Source organism: Penicillium waksmanii (genome assembly GCF_028829765.1).
Source record: "Penicillium waksmanii strain IBT 27052 chromosome Unknown utg000001l:1.0-4852451.0:1.0-4856178.0, whole genome shotgun sequence".
NCBI classification, from domain to species: Eukaryota; Fungi; Ascomycota; class Eurotiomycetes; order Eurotiales; family Aspergillaceae; genus Penicillium; species Penicillium waksmanii.
In genome coordinates, this window is record NW_026643248.1 from 3,267,607 (window position 1) to 3,285,269 (window position 17,663).

Consider the following 17,663-nt stretch of genomic DNA (forward strand, 5'->3'; position numbering starts at 1 on the left):
CCATCTAATTCAGGGCGAGGAGAGCCATCTTTGTGCCGCTGTCAACCACGGTCGCACACTCTTATTCCGGGGTGATCGTCGGATGAGTGGAGTGAAATTAAGTGGCGGAGAAGTCTTCCCTTCTACGGAAAGGGACTCCACCGCACGAAAAAAAAAATGGGATGCCAACCAGCGCTCGCGACAGGGTTGCACCAAAAGCGAGCCAGGGCTGGGATTGGTTCGGGGAGGGGTCCTGGTGGCTTCTGTTCGGTCGGGTCTAGAATCGTGCTTTGGCGATCGGGCGCGTTTCATGTTGGGCCCCACGATCGAAAGCGAAAGCAACTGGGCCCTGTGAAAGGTGTGGTGGGAAATGGCTAGGACGACAGGTCGGAGATCACAGCAGATGCAATTTGGAAGAGGGGAGGAGGAGTAGGATCCGTTTTCTTCATCCCATCTTGTGCCCCCTTTCGGCTGTACCTGTTGGGCCCTGACCTGACTGCGTCAGTGTCTCTCTGTCAGGGCCAGAATCCGACCTGGGGTTTCATGTGGGCGATCGCCACTCTAAGCCACGGACCCACCGAACGAAAAATTCCTCGGCTCGGTGAAAGAGAAAAGAATGGGACGAGAGGGGAACAGGTCCAGAACGTTGAACTCCGCATCGTCATTCCATTCCATTCGGGGCCGGCCACTTTACGAGTAGACAGCCGGGATGAGCGTCGGCATTGCTCCGTTGCAGCTGCAGAAACGAACGAGTGGCATTCGCTGTTTACCTGTTCGATCAGGATGAGATCGTGTCTCATTCGATTAGGCCCGATTGGGCGCAGGGACCCGCTCAGGGCCTGCAGAAGACAGGTAAGGCGGTGCGCTGTTCGCAAGGTGGTCAGGGAAATTGGGCCGGTTGCAAAGATGTGCCTGAATAGAAATTGGTCGGACAATGGGTGACGAGAGTGATTTGTCTGGTCGTTCTTATGGGGGAGAAAGGGTGTATGTATTCCACATTGGTTGGCACATGGGTAAGAGCATGACTAGTACGGAGTATGGCCGTAACCGTTGGCTTCGGCTCCTTCAGCCGGTCCAGCTAGGCTCCACTGGGGTTAGGAGGGCCAGGAGGTGTCTGTGAATGGGCAACACTGGAAACGAAGGTCAATTGGCCTTTGCCCCTGCGCTACTCTCCGTTGGCGCAACTCTATTGTCCCAATCAGCAATGTTCCTGACCATCGTCCCGGGGCCTCCGGGTCAGGTACGCAGACTAGGATCGAGAATCAAAAAGAAGTACTTTACTCGTATCCTCTGAGGAAGAAATCTCGTAACCAAGTCGGAATGCTCGAGTGGAGTAAAGAGGGAAGTGGCTTGGGGGCAAACCGTGGGTAGTTGAGAGGTAGAAGTGGAGTGTAGTCGGTGGAGTACCGTGCCTGCTGGGTGTAGTGAATATTTAGTCCACCACCTCCCCCTTTCCCTTCTCCTCCTCCTCTCCTCCTCCCATCACCATCACCACTTTCCAAACGGTTCCTTCCTTCGCCGTTTTGTTCGATCTCACACTCCTTTGAGTCGTTCAATCCTTTACTGCTGTGCAGTGCCCTGTCATTAAGCAAATAACTCCCCACACAAAACACAAACACAACCCTCGACATTCTCTGAAAGAATCTGCCTTCTTTTACAATGGCTCCCATCACCAAGACCCTCGCCCTTGCTGGCGCTCTCTTTGCCCTCACCGGTATCGCTGCTCCCGTCGAGAAGCGCGCTGTTGTTTGGGAGACTGTCACCGACGTTGTCTGGACTACTGTCGATGTCACCACCACCATCTACCCGAACCAGGGTAAGCCTACCGCAACTGTCGTCGCTGTGACCACCCCGGCTGCTGCTGTTGAGACTACGTCCTCCGCCGCTCCTGTCAAGGAGGAGGCCAAGGCTGCCCCGACCACCTCCACCACCGAGGCCCCTGCCCCTGTCGCTCAGCCCACCGAGAAGGCCACCGTCCAGGCCCAGAACGCTGCTGCCGCTCCCTCTGTCGAGTCTTCTTCGGAGTCCTCCTCTTCTACCACCACCACTGCCGCCGCTGCCGTTCAAACCGCTCAGCGCTCCACCGACACCAGCTCCACCGATACCAGCTCCGGCTCCGGCGCCACGCACAAGGGCCAGGCGACCTATTACGACACCGCTACCCTGGCCACCAACCCCAGCTCTTGTGGTACTACCAACGATGGTGGCTCCGAGCCAGTCCTTGCCCTGCCAGTTGGTGTCATGACCGATGCAGACTGTGGCAAGACCGTCACCATCTCGTACGGCGGTGTCACGAAAACCGGCACGGTCGTTGATAAGTGCATGGGCTGCGACAACGATTCCATCGATCTGTCCCGCTATCTATTCAAGGAACTCGCCGATCTCTCCGCGGGCCGTATCGACGAGGTCACCTGGTCCATCAACAACTAAAGTGTCGCGTCGATCGCTTCACTCTGAACATGGGAAAGTCTCTGGTAGATTGTATCGCTGGCTCGATTTATGACATATTCTTATCTTCTCTTCGTTCCGTGAATCGCGCGTCGATTCTCGGCCCCCTCCAACTGTTTCATTTTTCATTTTATCTTTCTTCCATTCGTTTTTGGATAACCTCCATTTTTCTACACCATTTTGCGCCCCCAGTGGGCTGCATCATTTTTTCACCTTTGCCTGTTCATAGAATCTGTTTCTCTTCGGAGTCCTGTGACAATACTACCATGATGGCCCCATCAAAACCAAACCCCCAACCCCGTGCCTATTCAGAACTCGATGCGCATCTTGACAATCCAATCAGGACTAGGCTGATCTCTTGAGATGCCCTTTCTTGATATGTGCCGGCACTGATGATTTCTACGAGACTATGCCTTTGAACGAAAAAGTGAAGAGGACAATAAAATCCAAATACCTCCGGTATCTATCTTTAGCAAATTGGAAACGGATATTCTTTTTGAGGCTTGTGTCAAATGACAGCTTTAGCTTAGTCTGATCTGAATTTAAGTTTTCCTGGCTGAACTGTTGATTGACTTTGGTGCCTGAAACTTGGCTACTGAAATTCGTAAATCGTAACTCTACGGAGTATTACGGTACCCTGTACTCCGTACTAAAGGAATATAGATACTCCGTACCTCAATTCTGGCTCCGAATACCCCTGTTTCACAGCCACCTTCTCAGCCCGCCACTGACTTGCCATAGCTGCTAGCCCTGGAGGCCTTGAAAGGGTGACATCGCTCACCTCCAACTTCTCGTCTTGGACTCTGCGAGCTATATTTGAAACGCATTTGCGATGTCCAAAGTCACCGTACCACTTTCTAAACGCGCGTGGGAATTGAGGTTTAGTTTGATGCTCAGCCCCAGAAGGATCATCCGAGAAATCAATAGCTCCTAAAATATCACTGATCGGCGGGGCCCTAGCAAGCCCCAAAAACCAGGCGGGAGGGACCTAACTATCCTATGGGTAGTAGGAGTAGTTTCACCTTCTACTTTCCTATCGCGAGATACTCGTATTTACTCATCTGCCATTGCTACGGGATGCTCGACGAATCGAACGCTCGCAGGCTATCCGGCTGCAAAATGCTTCTCGAGTCGTTCTTCAAGCTATGAGAGTAGATTTATTAACAAAGTTCCATATGCTATCGTCTGCTGGACGAACCTATAGCGACTTCACGGTTCTCCGAGTGCGATCAGTCTCCAAGACTGACAACAATGGTGGAATCAGCGCTATAGCGGAACTGACTCCTGTGCGTGAGAACATTTAAGGTATTAGCTACGGAGTACAGAACGGGAAATTGGTCCGATGAAATTTCCATTTTCCGAGAGAAGTCCAGACGTGCTTCCGTCCATTCATCAGGAGTATCCGGCCAGTAAAGGATACATTCGGTAATTCAGTTTCCACGACTGACTCGCGTGGGTTTTACCGTCCTTGCGGGCCTTGGATGTTCGTTATTACTGTCATGGCCAAAGCCAGTCTGCTTTCAGTATTTGTCATTATTCATCACAACAGCCAGCCCTGCAGCCCAACAAGATCTTCAACCTTACAAAACACTGGCATATTCAAGGTAAGATCGCCGTTCCTCGCGTTGAACTGCGACCAGGCCCGCACCAATGAGACTCTTTCGGTGTGGAGGCAGTCTAATGGTGGTCAATCAACCACAGACATCTCAACTCAGATTGTATCACTGTGGAACTATCCTTCTTCTTCAACTTCTGAGTAGCTATATTCGGTGTTGACCTGAGCCAAGTACGGACCCACGAGTTGGTTGCATGCTTCCCAAATTCGTCGACGATTGGCAATTCCCATGAAAGGGCCTTGTAATCCCAATCGGGGGGTGGTAGTATGGTACGCCCATGCAAAGAAATGCGAGAGCGACTTGCCAGGAAGCTCTCTAGAATCACAGCTGGCTGGGCTGGGAAAGTCCTCTAGAAAAGAGTGAACTTCGTAGAACCATGGTAAATCTGTTTCAAATCGTTGTCGCCAATATGAAAAACTCCGGCCTAATCCACGTCGTATGTGAGGCGAAGCTTGCATGAGGCTTAAAAGCGAGCGAGGCTGGAGTGATGAAGTGATGATCAGGAGTAATTCGAGCGGAAATTGTGCAAACGGATCATCCATACTACTAAGTTTACTAGTAATATCGGATTCTAATCCGGGAGAGTGTATTTCGCGCCACATATCATGAATCGCATTCATGGCGTGGGGGTTTCGCTTTCCAGGGTCTGCAATGAAGAGCTCATCGCCCGGGTTTACACACCAGTATTGATCTTGAGGTGGCGCTGGCTCTCCATATGAGATATCCAGCTGTGCATCACTCTGCAAATTGCGGAAGACCCTCCACAGCACATCCTTGTCAAGATCACCACCGGGTACGTTCAACTCCCAGTCACGTTCGAGTAGCGGTCTGGCCTTTATTTGGAAACCTCGCCAGAATGCGACGGTCTGTTGGAGCAGCTCAAAGCACTTGGGGTGAAACGGGAAGAGTGGGTAATCTTCGTTCTGATCGTAAGCCGAATAATCGCCCAAATCGTCGGGCGCGCTAGAATCGCTGCCTGGCTCGGCAGAGACAGCGCCGAATTCGTCATCATAGCCAATGTCAGAAAGAAATGCATTGCTCGGAAAAGGATAATCAATATTCACGCCAAGACATTGGAGATTATTGGACCATGTGGCATCCTCTTTGGAGATGATCGAGCAATCATAGGTGCCATTCTCATCTTGGCTAGACAATGATTCATTATCGAGATTGTCTTCACCAGCAGCTGTTTCTTCGTTGAACCTCCGGAAATCGATTCGGCCATTCAAGGGATCCGCAGCCACCAATGTATCAAAGTCAGCGTCGCGTTTTTCTCGCCATAAGTACCGGGCTGTGCGTGGTTTTCTAGAAACAAAGCTCTCTCCGTGGAAGGTGGACCCGCACAAAGCGCAGTAATAATCCCATGAGCCCATGTTGACCTTGATGGATTTTCGATGTGTTGTAAGAACGAAAAAAAATTGGGGGGCCGCGGGGAGGCTCAAGGAAGCGAAAATGGGGCCAAGAAACGGCACCACCGCGGACCCTCAAATCCAGATTGGTCGATGCTAGCGAGTACATAGAATATCTTGGCATTGGGGTCTGAAAAAGAATTAAAGAGTATTGGTAGGCACACCAGCCTTGGGACGTATTATACCTGAATGCAAAGCAGACACACGGCAAGATTAGTTTACATGAATGCATACCTGGCGTTGAACATAGCTGTTTTCGGCGCGCAATTCACCATCACTCAGCGTTGTGGTGGAGTAGATACTACTAACTACTCCAAGATTGTTAGCTACTAGTACCCCGGTCTTCTGGTGAGACGAGATCAACCTAGTACAAATGAAATAGCATCAGGCGCAGGGTTTTGATTTTGAGAGCATATGCCTAAGTAATCCCTTCGTTATTAGTTAGTTAGTGAATACTAGTACCTGGTAGGTAGAGAATAGGCATGGAAGGGGCATGAGAATAAGTATACGGAGTAGTTTTTTCCACTTGCATCCACCGAATTAACCTGTATCTCCTCTTATTTCCCTTCAACGATAATCAAGCCCCAACAATCTAGTCTGATGCTGTCGGTTACCACATTTCCAATCCGAATCTCTTTTTGACGCCCGTCTTGTGGGTCTAGTTGGGGGCCAAGAGGCTCACCCAACCCGCCTCCCTTTTCCCTCTTCTTCAATTGGCCGAAATGGATGTGAAAAGACTACTAGGCGCCAGGGTCCTGTTGACGAGCGTCATGCTGCGTTAGGCTGTTTTACTATCGTACAAGCGCTTGATGGCTCACCTTATTTGGTTGTATCCAACGTGAGGCTGGAAAGTGAAGACCCCTCGCAGCCACTAGCGCTCCCAACCTGGGGGTTATAATAAGAGTGACCCCCGAACGGAAGAACGATGACCTGCTTCCATTCACAACTGAAAACATGGAGTGTCGGAAGGATTATACCACGACTTCCGCCTACTACCAGAAACCTCGAGCTGCCTCTACCGAAAGCCGAGCATCCTCCCCAGTGGGTTCCCAGGACACAATAACTGTTTCCGGCGACGATGATCCTCGATCGCGACCCCTCGTTGCGAGGGCTGATCATGATAAATTCAATACCAAGACGCCATCTCCCTCCAAATATGGAGGCTGGGCTTCACTTGATGATACATGGCTTCTCGAATGTGTCGCCATGGCGTTCAGCTTCGCGTCCTTCATTGCAGTCATCGTTATTCTGAGAGCCTACGACCACAAGCCGTCCCCTAATCTATCTTACGGGCTGACACTCAACTCAATCATCTCTTTGCTAGCCACAGCATCCCGATCGTCATTACTTTTCGTGGTAGCTGGGGCGGTAGGTCAATTGAAATGGATCTGGTTTCAGCATCGAGAACAATCCGTCTTAGATATGCAGTCCTTCGACGACGCAAGCCGAGGGCCGCTCGGCGCTTTGTATCTTCTCTTCCAGCATCGCGGGCTCTCGGTTGCCTCCCTGGGGGCGATTGTTACCGTACTTTCGATGGCTTTAGATCCATTTGTACAGCAGATTTTGAGCTACCCTGTTCAACAAACTCCAGGTAGCACGACACAAGCGACGATGCCCCAGGCGCTAACTTTTGCGTCAAATGCGAACTACACTTTCTTGGAACAAAGCTACAACGCTGCTCTTTGGAACACGGATTTTGCAGTGAATCCTACTTGCCCGTCTGGAAACTGTACTTGGCCCGAATTCCAATCCCTGGGCTTTTGCAGTAAATGCCAGGATGTGACCGATTTAGCCACTATCTATAAATGTGATCAATGGACAGAGCCTGATGTTGACGATCAGCAAAAACTCACCGACGAACAAAAATTCTATGGTTGCTCTGTAAATTCCGGTAACGGAGAAAATGGCACCGCTGTGGTTCAATATAATACTAAAACGAACGGCATAGGCATACCCGCAGAACTCATATGGATGGTTGGTCTCACCAAACGAGTAGATTCTTCCTTGGGTGTTCCCTACCCGGTTTTTGTCTTCGCGCATGCCCAATTTGAAGCGGAATCTGCCAATGCAAGCTTCACAAACATCACGGAGTTTGTCCGCGGGATTCGCCTTAAAAGCGTGCAAGAATGCGTTCTTTCCTTGTGCCTGAAGACATATAATGTTTCTGTCTCTTCTGGCACGCCACAAGTTAATGTCACATCGATTGACTATGGGGAGCGGTTCACCAATAACCTTCCCGTCGACAACCTTGAAATCGAATACGGTTTTCAGGATATCGATTGCTGGAGGCCGACCGATCGGCCCGGCCCGTTCAACTTTGTCAAGCTTCCCACGGGGAACTGGGCCGATACTGAGCAATTTGTGTTTTGTCTCCGGAGGATCAGTCCAAATGTTACTGAAACCGGATATATTGCTCTCGATAATCTATACGCGAATAGTCCATTTTTGGGATACAAGACTGAACAATACATGTTCAATTTTAGTACCGCGTTGTGGGCCATGTCAGCTGATAAAAGCTGGTCCACCAGCGCTAAATTCGCGGCTGCGTTCACCAGAGTCATCGACTACGGCCTTGGTTCGTTGCTGTCGGACATGGCTGCCGCTCTCACCAAGTACACTCTGCAAACCAGCAACGCCAGCGCTAGCGGCACAGCTATGACCTCCCAGGCCTTCGTCAAGGTATCTTGGCAGTGGCTGACTTTCCCGTCTGTGCTTCTTGTCGCTGGCTTTGCCTTCTGGATCACGACGGTGATGAAGAACCGACAACACCGACTCGGCTTGTGGAAGTCATCTATTTTACCCATGCTCTATTGTGGTGCTGAGAAAATTGACCCAAGGCTGGAGCGTTTTGGGTCTACAGCTGACTACACCAAAATCAGCCAGATGAGCCAGTCTGCACAAATTACTCGGGTGAAAATGGAAGATATTGTGGACGGTCGACTGCGGCTCGGAAGGAACAAGTGGAGTGGCCCATCTGTAATCTAGCAGTACTCACGAGCGTCACACAGATATTGCAACCAGCACAAGGCACCGGAAGTGAATAGCAAATTGCTGAATGCACTTCAACCAGGCGGCGGAGGCGGATGATAACAGCACTGGCTCCAGGCCTAGGCCTGGGCATTTTCAAAAAAGGAGTTGGAATTCTCAGTAGATTATAAGTACTAGTATTAGGAAAGGAAGTAGAAAAATTCAATACTAGATAGTAGATAATATATAAGTTAGGTCATTTCTTTGAGGTGGACTTGTCGCTTCTCGAATTTTTCAAGTTGCCTACCCTAGCCAGATCACGGTGTCCACTAGACAGATTAGAAACTTCAAGAATGTTATATCGTGGTTTCACAAATATCTTTTATTCTATTTCTTCAAGTTCCCAACACTCCATCCGTACCTACTAGTATTTGCGATCAATGAACTTGAAGTCTCACGCAAAGACGACATTATTTCTCAACGTTCCAATTCCCGAAATCGACACATCCATCTGCGTCCCAGGAACAAGATATCGCGGCGGGCTCAACCCAGCCCCAACACCTAAACATAACCCATTCAGTAAAGCCAATAAAAACCACCCATAGGTAGTGTCGATAAACAAATATCGGGAAAACAGGTATGTACTCACCACCAGGCGTTCCCGTCATAATAACACTCCCCTTCTGCAATGTCGTCCCAGACGACAAATAACTAACCAAGTACGTACAATCAAACAATAAATCAGAAACGCTCTCGTCCTGCCTGATTTCCCCATCCACGACAGTCTTCAGTAGCAATTGACTAGGATCCGCAATCTGGCTCCCAGCAACAAGACACGGACCCAGAGGCGCATATGTATCAAAGCCCTTCGAGAACCCCCATTGCGGTACCCGTCCCGCGAGAGCGGCATCGCGCTGCAGTTTGCGCGAGGAGATGTCGTTTCCGACCGTGTAGGCGCCAATATATGAGAGTGCCTCGTCTGGAGAAACATTTTTGGCGTCGCGACCTATTACGAGACACTGCTTTTTGTTAGCGTTGAGTGCGTGCGAGGCATGCGGGCTTGGTTGGACGGGGGAGGTGTACAAGTTCGCCCTCGTAATCTGCTTGCTCATCTTGAGCGATTTGCGGGATTTCGACGGGCTTGCCGTGGTCATGAATTGTTGTGTTTGGTTTGAAGAATATGAATGGGAATGGTGGTGGAGTACGGCCTGCTTCTTTAACTATTGCATTGCAGAGCATTAGCGATTAGATTTTCGCATATGCATTCAAGTTCAAAATATCACCAGATGGAGATAAACGCTGTAGTATAGAATATGACGAAGAGCGAAAAACCTACTATGCTTCGCATAATTCAACCCCACGCAACGCAAAATGGGAACATCTTCCTGTGCCAGCGGTCCTAGGATAGTCTTCACGGTAACGATTTCATCCGTGACGCGCGTATTTCCCGTCGTGTCGTAGATATCATCTCCCTCAATGATGCGTGCCTGAAGCCTATCGGCTTCGGTAATGAATCCTAGGTCTTTTTTGGGGGTTTCGAGAATTGGTTCCCCGCGGAGGGTGCGGCCGTCTGTCGCGATGAACCGGATGAGTCTTGTCCAGGGGAGGGGCATGATAATTTCGCCGTAGAAGTTAATGGGAATAACGGAGGAATACCAGCTATCTGATTCGGATGTGTACTAATTTCTTTTTATATTCGCGCGACTCTGCGGGGCTCGAATATACCAGTGGGGGATGGTTGGCGTCTTCGGGGGTAGACCGGGTAGATCGGATTGGTTCCGATGAGATGGCTCTGGGTCTGGATTTGCAATTTCAAGCCGTGGGGACCAACTCAATGGCTTTATTATATATTGGGATGGTTTCATGAGCAAGAGGGCGTGAAGGGTGAGCTACTTTTCACTTTGCGCACTCCAAGTTGCCTTTTATTTGATGAAATTCTACGAACACGGTTGGTCAAGAGGCTCTTTTGGGCAAATTATTTAGGTAGAGGCAGAGTCCACCCACCAGATAGCAAAATCATATAGCCGAAATAATGTATCCGAATTTGAAATTTAACTTCATACAAAGATGTGAGTATTCCCGCTAGATCTTGGTCAAAGTTGCCCGCAAATTCTAAAAAGCGTGGCGTCTCTGTTGGAGAAGGAGGTTTCCAATGTGCTGCAACGTCCACGTTCGCACGGTATCCTCATTCCCGACCCTGCTATATACTCGATTGAATATCCCGGGAATCAATCAGGTGGTTTATCGACATGAACATCATGATACGAAAATCCCCTATGTCTTTAAGACACATGAGCTGCGACAACTGGCCTTCATTGCGACTTCTTTGTCTTTCCAGCTCCAGCGCTGTACACCAAGCTGCGACCGAGGCCAGCAGCAAACAACTGGATGCTACCGAGGGCAACGCCGACTGCCAACATCGTCGCATCAGGCACAGACGCCGCACCTCCTGCCTCCCGACGTGTTCGCCAGTATGCGGCACTGGACAGGAGAACAATGTCGTTCAGAGCGGCGTGGGCAACCAGTGTCTTGACCTTGGGCTTGATGGCTTTCTTTTCCGCATCATAAACACCGCCTAGTCTGGCCACAAGGCGGCTGGCCTGGTAGATACCAGTAACAACAGCCGCGAGGCCAGTCAAGAGACCGAAAGAGAGGATGTAGTATGAAATGATGGAGAGCTCGGTGGTTGTAGGAAGGTAGTTGACAATATCTTTGGGGATGAATGGCAAGCCTAGTTGCAATGCGTCGAATCCATGGGCGGAGATGATCAAGGCAAGCGGCCAATGAACGATAGCGGAATGTAACGGTTGGCTAGGAAAGAAGTGTTAGTACATAATTACGGTATAAACAATATTCTCATCCATGGGTATGCCTACTTAGCCATGGCAGCTTTTTTTCGTTTCGAAACGTTAAAATATACTTGGTAGTGGTACCCGGGGCGGTTATAGCTGGCTAGTATGTACTTCCGAACGGGATGGAATGTGCGTAGTCGCAAAGTGAGACTGTTGAGTTGGAATTTGCAATAGAGAAGCTCTGAGTGGAGGAGATTGGCGTGGTGTGGAGGGGCCAAACTATTTATTTCCCCTTTTACGGTCGACTGGAGATACCATTGGCGCATGTTTTCAACATGATTCCAACAGATCTGTCATATGCAGTGATGCCTCGGCTGATGGGATATGAACCAAATATTCTGTAATTTCTGTTATTGAAAGCAGTATGCTTTGCGCCCCGACCATCATAACTCGGGGGTATGATTAATAATCTAGATTGAACTAATTGATGCGCGAAAGATCAGTCGCGATAGGGAATTGTTTAGAGTATGGAATTCCGTAAGTTAGGTTGCATTGTGTTGATGAAGCGTTGAATTGAAGTAAACTCCACGGTTGGACATGGTATTCGGGGCTGCTATAGAATATCAAGACGCTAATGAAATTGAAAAAAGATCTGCTCAATAATGTAGCATAAATAATCCCATCCATTCACTAGCACACATAGATAAAATGAACTTGGCCAAACATACAGGACTGTTCATCGAATACTGCCCAGGTGAACACTTGTCATTCATCGCGCTCATGATTTGTGGGCAGTGACAATTACTCCCCTAATAACTCCAGTATTTGCCCACCAGCCAAACAGCAATTCAGCTGCACGAAATTTGCTCACATTCAGACCCAAAGGTGTTCCTTCTCTGACTCTCTGATGAAGAAATTTCACGAGTCCGGGGAACACATGGCCCGATATATCCCTTATTTCGATTTGGGAAGGCTCATACCCTCCTTGAACCAAAAGATTTTTATATTCCTCTTGAGAAACAAAGTTCCCATATGGTGACCTAGTGAGCCAGCACGTCAATCGAAGAAAGAGACGCTGTTTCCAGGACGTTTCAGGCCCCAGAATCAGATCGAACGCCATAAACGAGGCGTTAAGAGTGGAATTGGCATATTGAAAGAGCGGGAGGCGCGAAGGGCGATAGTGATACATCGTATCCACAGCAAGAACCCATGTACCTACTTTGGGATCACTTGACGTGTCGGCCATGTCGGACATAGAGTCCTTCAATTCTCCAGACCAGCTGGATGGATCGGCCGCATCAGCGCAGAAAACTTCGGCAACCCCAGCCCCAGCGACTTGATCCAATTTGCGGCTTTCAACAATCCGCTGCTGTGCGAATGCTGCCTGTTCAGGCACCAGGGTGACCCCTATGTAAGTGTCGATCGACCTTTGACTTGTGATTTCCCGGGCTTGAACTTGCGAATCGCTCTCATTGCTGGGAGTGCATTCAATACCTATGTGGATTTTCCGAGTAAGATAGAGTGATGAATCACCACATCCACATCCGACATCTAGTATTCTCAGGATTTGGCTTTTGTCTTTCAGAACACCTGCACGTAGTACTTCAACCAGCAAAGACTCGCAGGCCTCTGGGAACTTTGTTGTATGCTGATTTGGCTTAGTAGAGTATGCGAAATATTTCAATGGCTACACTCACTTCCCAATATCCCATATTCATCCACATACTTTGAAGTGGTAGGACCACATTGAGGACCGCATGGTCTAGCCCGTAGAGGCTTTTTTGGCGTCGGAAAAGTCGCCTGACGAGTTCCAACATCTTGAATATTCTTTTTTCCTGCGCAACAACTGTATGCTCGGAACTTGTTGAGTTGTACTTGACACGCGACGCGTTAATGTTTTTGACAAGCTAGGCATCTGACGTGAAGCATCTCCTGACTGACAAAGCAAACACGTGATATTGTCACAAGCATTTGGATGTATACTAATTCAAAAGCAAAGTACATTGCTACAATTTGGAAATTATACAAATATATTATGCCTTTGTATGATAATTACTAAGAAGTCATTGTGAAGATTTCGGCCTTTGTCGATACTCGGCATTCGGCTTGCCCCGAAGACTTGAAGTTGAGCACCCTGTCCGTCAAGCAAAAAACCCTTCAAAAAGTTGATTTTCTTATTATTTTTATTCTAGAAAGTTTGTCCGTATGGTCTCTGATAAAGGTACTTTCTGCAATATTTTCTTCTTACATCTGGGAAACGCTTCTCTCCTGGAGAGCATTTCGGTCTACCTTGCCGCCCTGTTGATATACTGTTAGTCTTGATTAGTAGATCAGAGCATAGATCAAGAATAGCATACCGCGGAGACGGGTAAAGCATCCAGAAATTCAATACCGCCCTCGAGCTGAAATCTCTCAGACAGGTTCGTGGAGGCCCAGCTTTGGAATTCCCCAAGTTCCAGGGTAGATCTCGGACGCCGAACAAGATATCCACGAGGAACAGGCTCATCATCCGCTGCTCCCGGACTGTGACAAGTTAGAAGCAAGATTTCGCTAAGGTTCCAATTGGAAAATAGCCGCACGTACACTTTCACGGCAATAACTGCCGCTGCGAGAACTTCGGGATGTGATAATACTGCTGCTTCGATCTCGGATCCCATAACATGAGATCCGTTTCGTTTGTATAGATCCTAGACTCTCATGTCAATATGCTATACTGCTTTATGGTGAAAGAATGGGAGGGGTTTGTGTGCACCAACCTTGAGGCGACCAATAATGTACCAATGGCCAGACTCATCCACCATACCAATGTCACCAGTTTTGATGTATCCATCCTCGTTGAAAACTTCCTTTGAGGCGATAGATCCATTCAAGTATCCTTTCATCATGAATGGATTTTGAATGAGAATCTCACCAGCCTCGCCTCTCGGGAGCACTTGGCCATCATAATTTACCACTCGTGCTTGAAGATTAGGCAAAAGCTCTCCAACGGTCTCATCTACCTCCGGCTCTCTTGGGTCTGAAGCAAAATGGATTCCTCCCCTATATGATTCAGTATTCTTGACATAAAGGATTGCTGTTCATGAGGTGAACATACTCAGTCATTCCACACACGACTTCACATGGCGACTTATGACGTTGCACCCACTCTTCACGCATTCGGCTTGGTATCATAGCCCCTCCAGTTCGTAAACTAGAGACACAGGAAAAATTGGCCTCCTTGGCATTTGTCAAAAGATCCTGGAAGACGTGCTTGGGTGTGTGTAAAGAGGTGGGCTGGAAAGTCTCCATTACGGACAGAAATCCGTCTAGTTTATACTGCGGCATAAAGATTGTTTTATACCGAGCTTTCAACGGTATCAACAGACCATACAAGATAAACCCAATACCCGCATACATGAAGGTGCAGAACCACGTCTCAGGTCTTGGCCTTGGCTTGAGGTGATAGCGATAGAGCAGCTGCTCAGTGTTCCCAATTAAGCCATAATGAGTCCGCTCAGCCATTTTAGGAAGGCCAGTTGTTCTTTCGATAGTTAGATAAGGATCGCTCGCTTTTAACGGAAGAATTTGTGAGCATACCCAGACGTATGACAGAACATGGCTGTTGTTGTCTTTGCTTCTTCTTCAGATAACTTTCTCCACTCAAAGGTTGGTCCATCCATGAGGTCAAGAAGTAGACTCCAATGAGAGACAGGGTATCTCGATTCTTCGCATTTTTCAAAGTCATCCAGAACAAATAGATTCTCAGCGGGAATACCAGCAGCCTTGGCTGCCGCTGTCACTGTTTCCAGATGACGCGGTTCAAAAAAGACAAAATCGGCAGTTAATGTCTGAAATCTGGCAGTCGTTTCCGCGAGTGGGTATGCTGGACAAATGTTACAGCTTGCTCCTGCACCTATTGAGCCCAAAAGAACTGCTGGGAGATTGACGTTCAACGTCCCGTAAATGACAACTCTTGGGCTTGGCTGGGCTCGCTTGCCGAAGCCGGAAGCAAAGCACTTCACAAGATGTTTGAGATGATTAAACGTGCAAGAAGGCTCCTCAATCCCCTGAGCAGATAAAATTAGCGGTTCGTTATCTGTGTGACCTTGGTTCGGACTCCGCGGCGAATCGAAAATGTAGGTGAGAATGTCCGTCGAAGGAACAGGAACTTGGAACCTCGATGAGACTGCAGACATAATTGAAAGTAACCTAAGTTCCTTTCAGAAGAGTTTTGCAAAATGCAGTGTAGCCAATTGACAGCTAGATGACGAAGTTGGCTTTGTGGCAAAGCTACAGCAAGATGCCCGGATCGTAAAAGGAAAGTCAAATACGCGAGTGAAGCAAAGGACAGAAACAAAACACTCAAAGTGGAGCTGATCCACTCGAGAGCCAAAGAAATCGACGATCGTGAACTCGCTTCCCACTACGGAGTATATCCTGTGATCGTGCTAAATTAGTACTAGATAAAGTTCCTCAGCTGAGCCCATTCTTGATTTGAATCTAGTAGTATCCACACCTACGCGCCACAACTACTCCATCGGCCCCATTCGCGTTTACGCTTGGAACAATAAATACACACCGACTGGTTTCAACTTTCGAAAAAAAAGATTCGGCGAGTAAATTTACTGAACACCTCCTGTATCCCACATCCGGCGCGATCGCAACTGTGCTTTCGGATCAAAATTATCGAGCTGGACTTCCTGTGGCAAGTTCTCCAAGCTGGGATCTACTGCATTTTGGGGAAAGTACAGAGTATTTGCTTCTTGTCGAGCCACCTTCCCTGAGATAGTTCGGGGGATGTGTTCCTGGTCACCAAGCACACGCAGAACAGTCGGAAGCTGAAAAGCTGGCAAGTGGGAAGCAAGATCTTTCCGAAGCACTTGTAGCGTAAGCTGCGATCTATCCAATCGAGTGCGTACGAGAGCGGCGACTCGGTTTCCTGTTTTGGGATCTTTGACAGGAAGCACACAAGCCTCTGAGATATACTCGAGCTTGGAAAGGCCCGTCTCGACGTCCAGGATTGGTGTTTTGACCCCGGCACAGTTTATAACTGCCGATGAGTTAGCATGGCGAAAATCCACCAATTAATGGTAGATGACATACTGTCCGTAGCTGCACGGCCTTGGATAATATAGTCCCCATCGACGCGATGAACCAAATCACCAGTTCGATAGAATCCTTCTTCGTCAAATGCCTCTCGAGTAGCCCTTTCGTTATTCCAATACCTGCAAGCTCTTGATTAGATCCGTAAACAACCGACCAAAGGAATTCTTGCTGTACCGTAGAAACATGGTTGGAGTCTTCACTTTCATTTCTCCGTGGTCTCCTTCTGAGAGCTTGACCTCCACATTTGAAATAGGCTTTCCAATAGCATTCTGTCGAAGTTAGCAAATAAAGAACCGGCAATGAATGTACTTGATTTGAGTTTACCGAGTCAATAAAATCAAGATCAGATCCAGTCTTTAATCCGATGGAAGATTCAGTACTACCCCAGACCATCTGCAAGGGTTGCCCTCTCATCGATTTCCAAAATCTTTTGGTAGTTGGCATTGCCATAGCGCCACTGCAATTTGCAACGCGGAGAGATCTCACACCATCGGTATAAGGCATTTTTGCTTCTTCAGGGAGACCATCTAAGTTTTGCTCAAAGTATTCCATTAAGCCTACCCAGAAGCCAACTGAGCCAGCTAGATTAGTCACACCACCCTGCCGTAAACGCTCCCAGATTTGGTATGGTCCAGCATCTGGGGTTAGTATTTCAAGCTGCATTCCTCTGAGAATAGCGTTGACGGCAGCGGTTAGGGATGCTCCATATTGCATTGGACGGTGTGATAGTGCCATGCCTGGCTCTTGGGGAAGAGGTCCCATGTGTGCAGTGAAGTATCTCAAAGCATGAACAATACCCTTGGGCGGGCCAGTAGTACCGGATGAGAAGAGCGCGATCACCGGTCGGTTCGGTTCGATATTAATTTTTGGGTCAATGTAAGGCTTTTCCATCGTTTGGACAGTTTCGATTCCTACTTTCACCGTGGGAAGCAAGGTAGGGGTAAAGCCAATCTTTTGACCATGCACTCTGATTGAATTCCCCAAGTTAGGTGCACTTGAATGTGTGATGATGCCCTCGGCATTGAAGCGCGTATAAAAATCCATCACTTCAGCGGGCATTAGACCCGGGGCTGCCTCGCTGTTAGCTCCCTCGCACAAAGAGCAGAATTTGCAAGAAAAAAAAAACATCACTCACATAAAGGGATTATAGCTGCCCCGATAGAAAGAATGGAAAAGAATGCCACGATCATTTCGTAACTAGACCCAATGGCTGTACAGATAAACACGTCATTTTCTCTCATCACCCCCATGTCAGTGAAGAGAGAAGGCGAGAGAGCCTGTCGTAGCTCATTTCGATAATGTCTTACATCGTGCAGCAGTTGGGTGTAGGTGATGCTCCCGTTATAAGAATCAACGATCAATCCATT

At 48.5% G+C, this 17,663-nt stretch overlaps 9 protein-coding genes across 9 annotated transcripts; 2 read left to right on the plus strand and 7 right to left on the minus strand.

The window, feature by feature from the left end:
* Window positions 1-1,638: 1,638 nt before the first annotated feature.
* On the plus strand, window positions 1,639-2,409 carry N7481_001200 (RlpA-like double-psi beta-barrel domain-containing protein; the record flags this gene model as incomplete). The annotated part of the gene is made up of 1 exon (XM_057260419.1): window positions 1,639-2,409. One exon carries the CDS (start codon window positions 1,639-1,641, stop codon window positions 2,407-2,409), a length of 771 nt encoding a protein of 256 aa, XP_057128251.1.
* A 1,750-nt stretch (window positions 2,410-4,159) lies between these two features.
* N7481_001201 (uncharacterized protein) lies at window positions 4,160-5,416 on the minus strand (the record flags this gene model as incomplete). The annotated part of the gene is made up of 1 exon (XM_057260420.1): window positions 4,160-5,416. The coding sequence occupies one exon, from the start codon at window positions 5,414-5,416 to the stop codon at window positions 4,160-4,162; it is 1,257 nt and encodes a 418-aa protein (XP_057128252.1).
* A 990-nt stretch (window positions 5,417-6,406) lies between these two features.
* N7481_001202 (DUF3176 domain-containing protein) lies at window positions 6,407-8,437 on the plus strand (the record flags this gene model as incomplete). Its single annotated transcript, XM_057260421.1, has 1 exon — window positions 6,407-8,437. One exon carries the CDS (start codon window positions 6,407-6,409, stop codon window positions 8,435-8,437), a length of 2,031 nt encoding a protein of 676 aa, XP_057128253.1.
* Window positions 8,438-8,873: 436 nt separating this feature from the next.
* N7481_001203 (fumarylacetoacetate hydrolase family protein) lies at window positions 8,874-10,032 on the minus strand (the record flags this gene model as incomplete). The annotated part of the gene is made up of 4 exons (XM_057260422.1): window positions 8,874-8,980; window positions 9,069-9,438; window positions 9,503-9,639; window positions 9,756-10,032. 4 exons carry the CDS (start codon window positions 10,030-10,032, stop codon window positions 8,874-8,876), a joined length of 891 nt encoding a protein of 296 aa, XP_057128254.1.
* Window positions 10,033-10,731: 699 nt separating this feature from the next.
* Window positions 10,732-11,303, minus strand: N7481_001204 (uncharacterized protein; the record flags this gene model as incomplete). Its single annotated transcript, XM_057260423.1, has 2 exons — window positions 10,732-11,230; window positions 11,296-11,303. The coding sequence occupies 2 exons, from the start codon at window positions 11,301-11,303 to the stop codon at window positions 10,732-10,734; spliced, it is 507 nt and encodes a 168-aa protein (XP_057128255.1).
* A 686-nt stretch (window positions 11,304-11,989) lies between these two features.
* N7481_001205 (uncharacterized protein) lies at window positions 11,990-13,028 on the minus strand (the record flags this gene model as incomplete). The annotated part of the gene is made up of 2 exons (XM_057260424.1): window positions 11,990-12,868; window positions 12,909-13,028. 2 exons carry the CDS (start codon window positions 13,026-13,028, stop codon window positions 11,990-11,992), a joined length of 999 nt encoding a protein of 332 aa, XP_057128256.1.
* Window positions 13,029-13,455: 427 nt separating this feature from the next.
* N7481_001206 (AMP-binding enzyme) lies at window positions 13,456-14,712 on the minus strand (the record flags this gene model as incomplete). Its single annotated transcript, XM_057260425.1, has 5 exons — window positions 13,456-13,509; window positions 13,569-13,734; window positions 13,795-13,898; window positions 13,968-14,250; window positions 14,306-14,712. 5 exons carry the CDS (start codon window positions 14,710-14,712, stop codon window positions 13,456-13,458), a joined length of 1,014 nt encoding a protein of 337 aa, XP_057128257.1.
* A 50-nt stretch (window positions 14,713-14,762) lies between these two features.
* On the minus strand, window positions 14,763-15,386 carry N7481_001207 (uncharacterized protein; the record flags this gene model as incomplete). Its single annotated transcript, XM_057260426.1, has 1 exon — window positions 14,763-15,386. One exon carries the CDS (start codon window positions 15,384-15,386, stop codon window positions 14,763-14,765), a length of 624 nt encoding a protein of 207 aa, XP_057128258.1.
* A 426-nt stretch (window positions 15,387-15,812) lies between these two features.
* N7481_001208 (ANL family adenylate-forming protein) lies at window positions 15,813-17,187 on the minus strand (the record flags this gene model as incomplete). The annotated part of the gene is made up of 4 exons (XM_057260427.1): window positions 15,813-16,240; window positions 16,294-16,415; window positions 16,471-16,565; window positions 16,621-17,187. 4 exons carry the CDS (start codon window positions 17,185-17,187, stop codon window positions 15,813-15,815), a joined length of 1,212 nt encoding a protein of 403 aa, XP_057128259.1.
* Window positions 17,188-17,663: the final 476 nt, after the last annotated feature.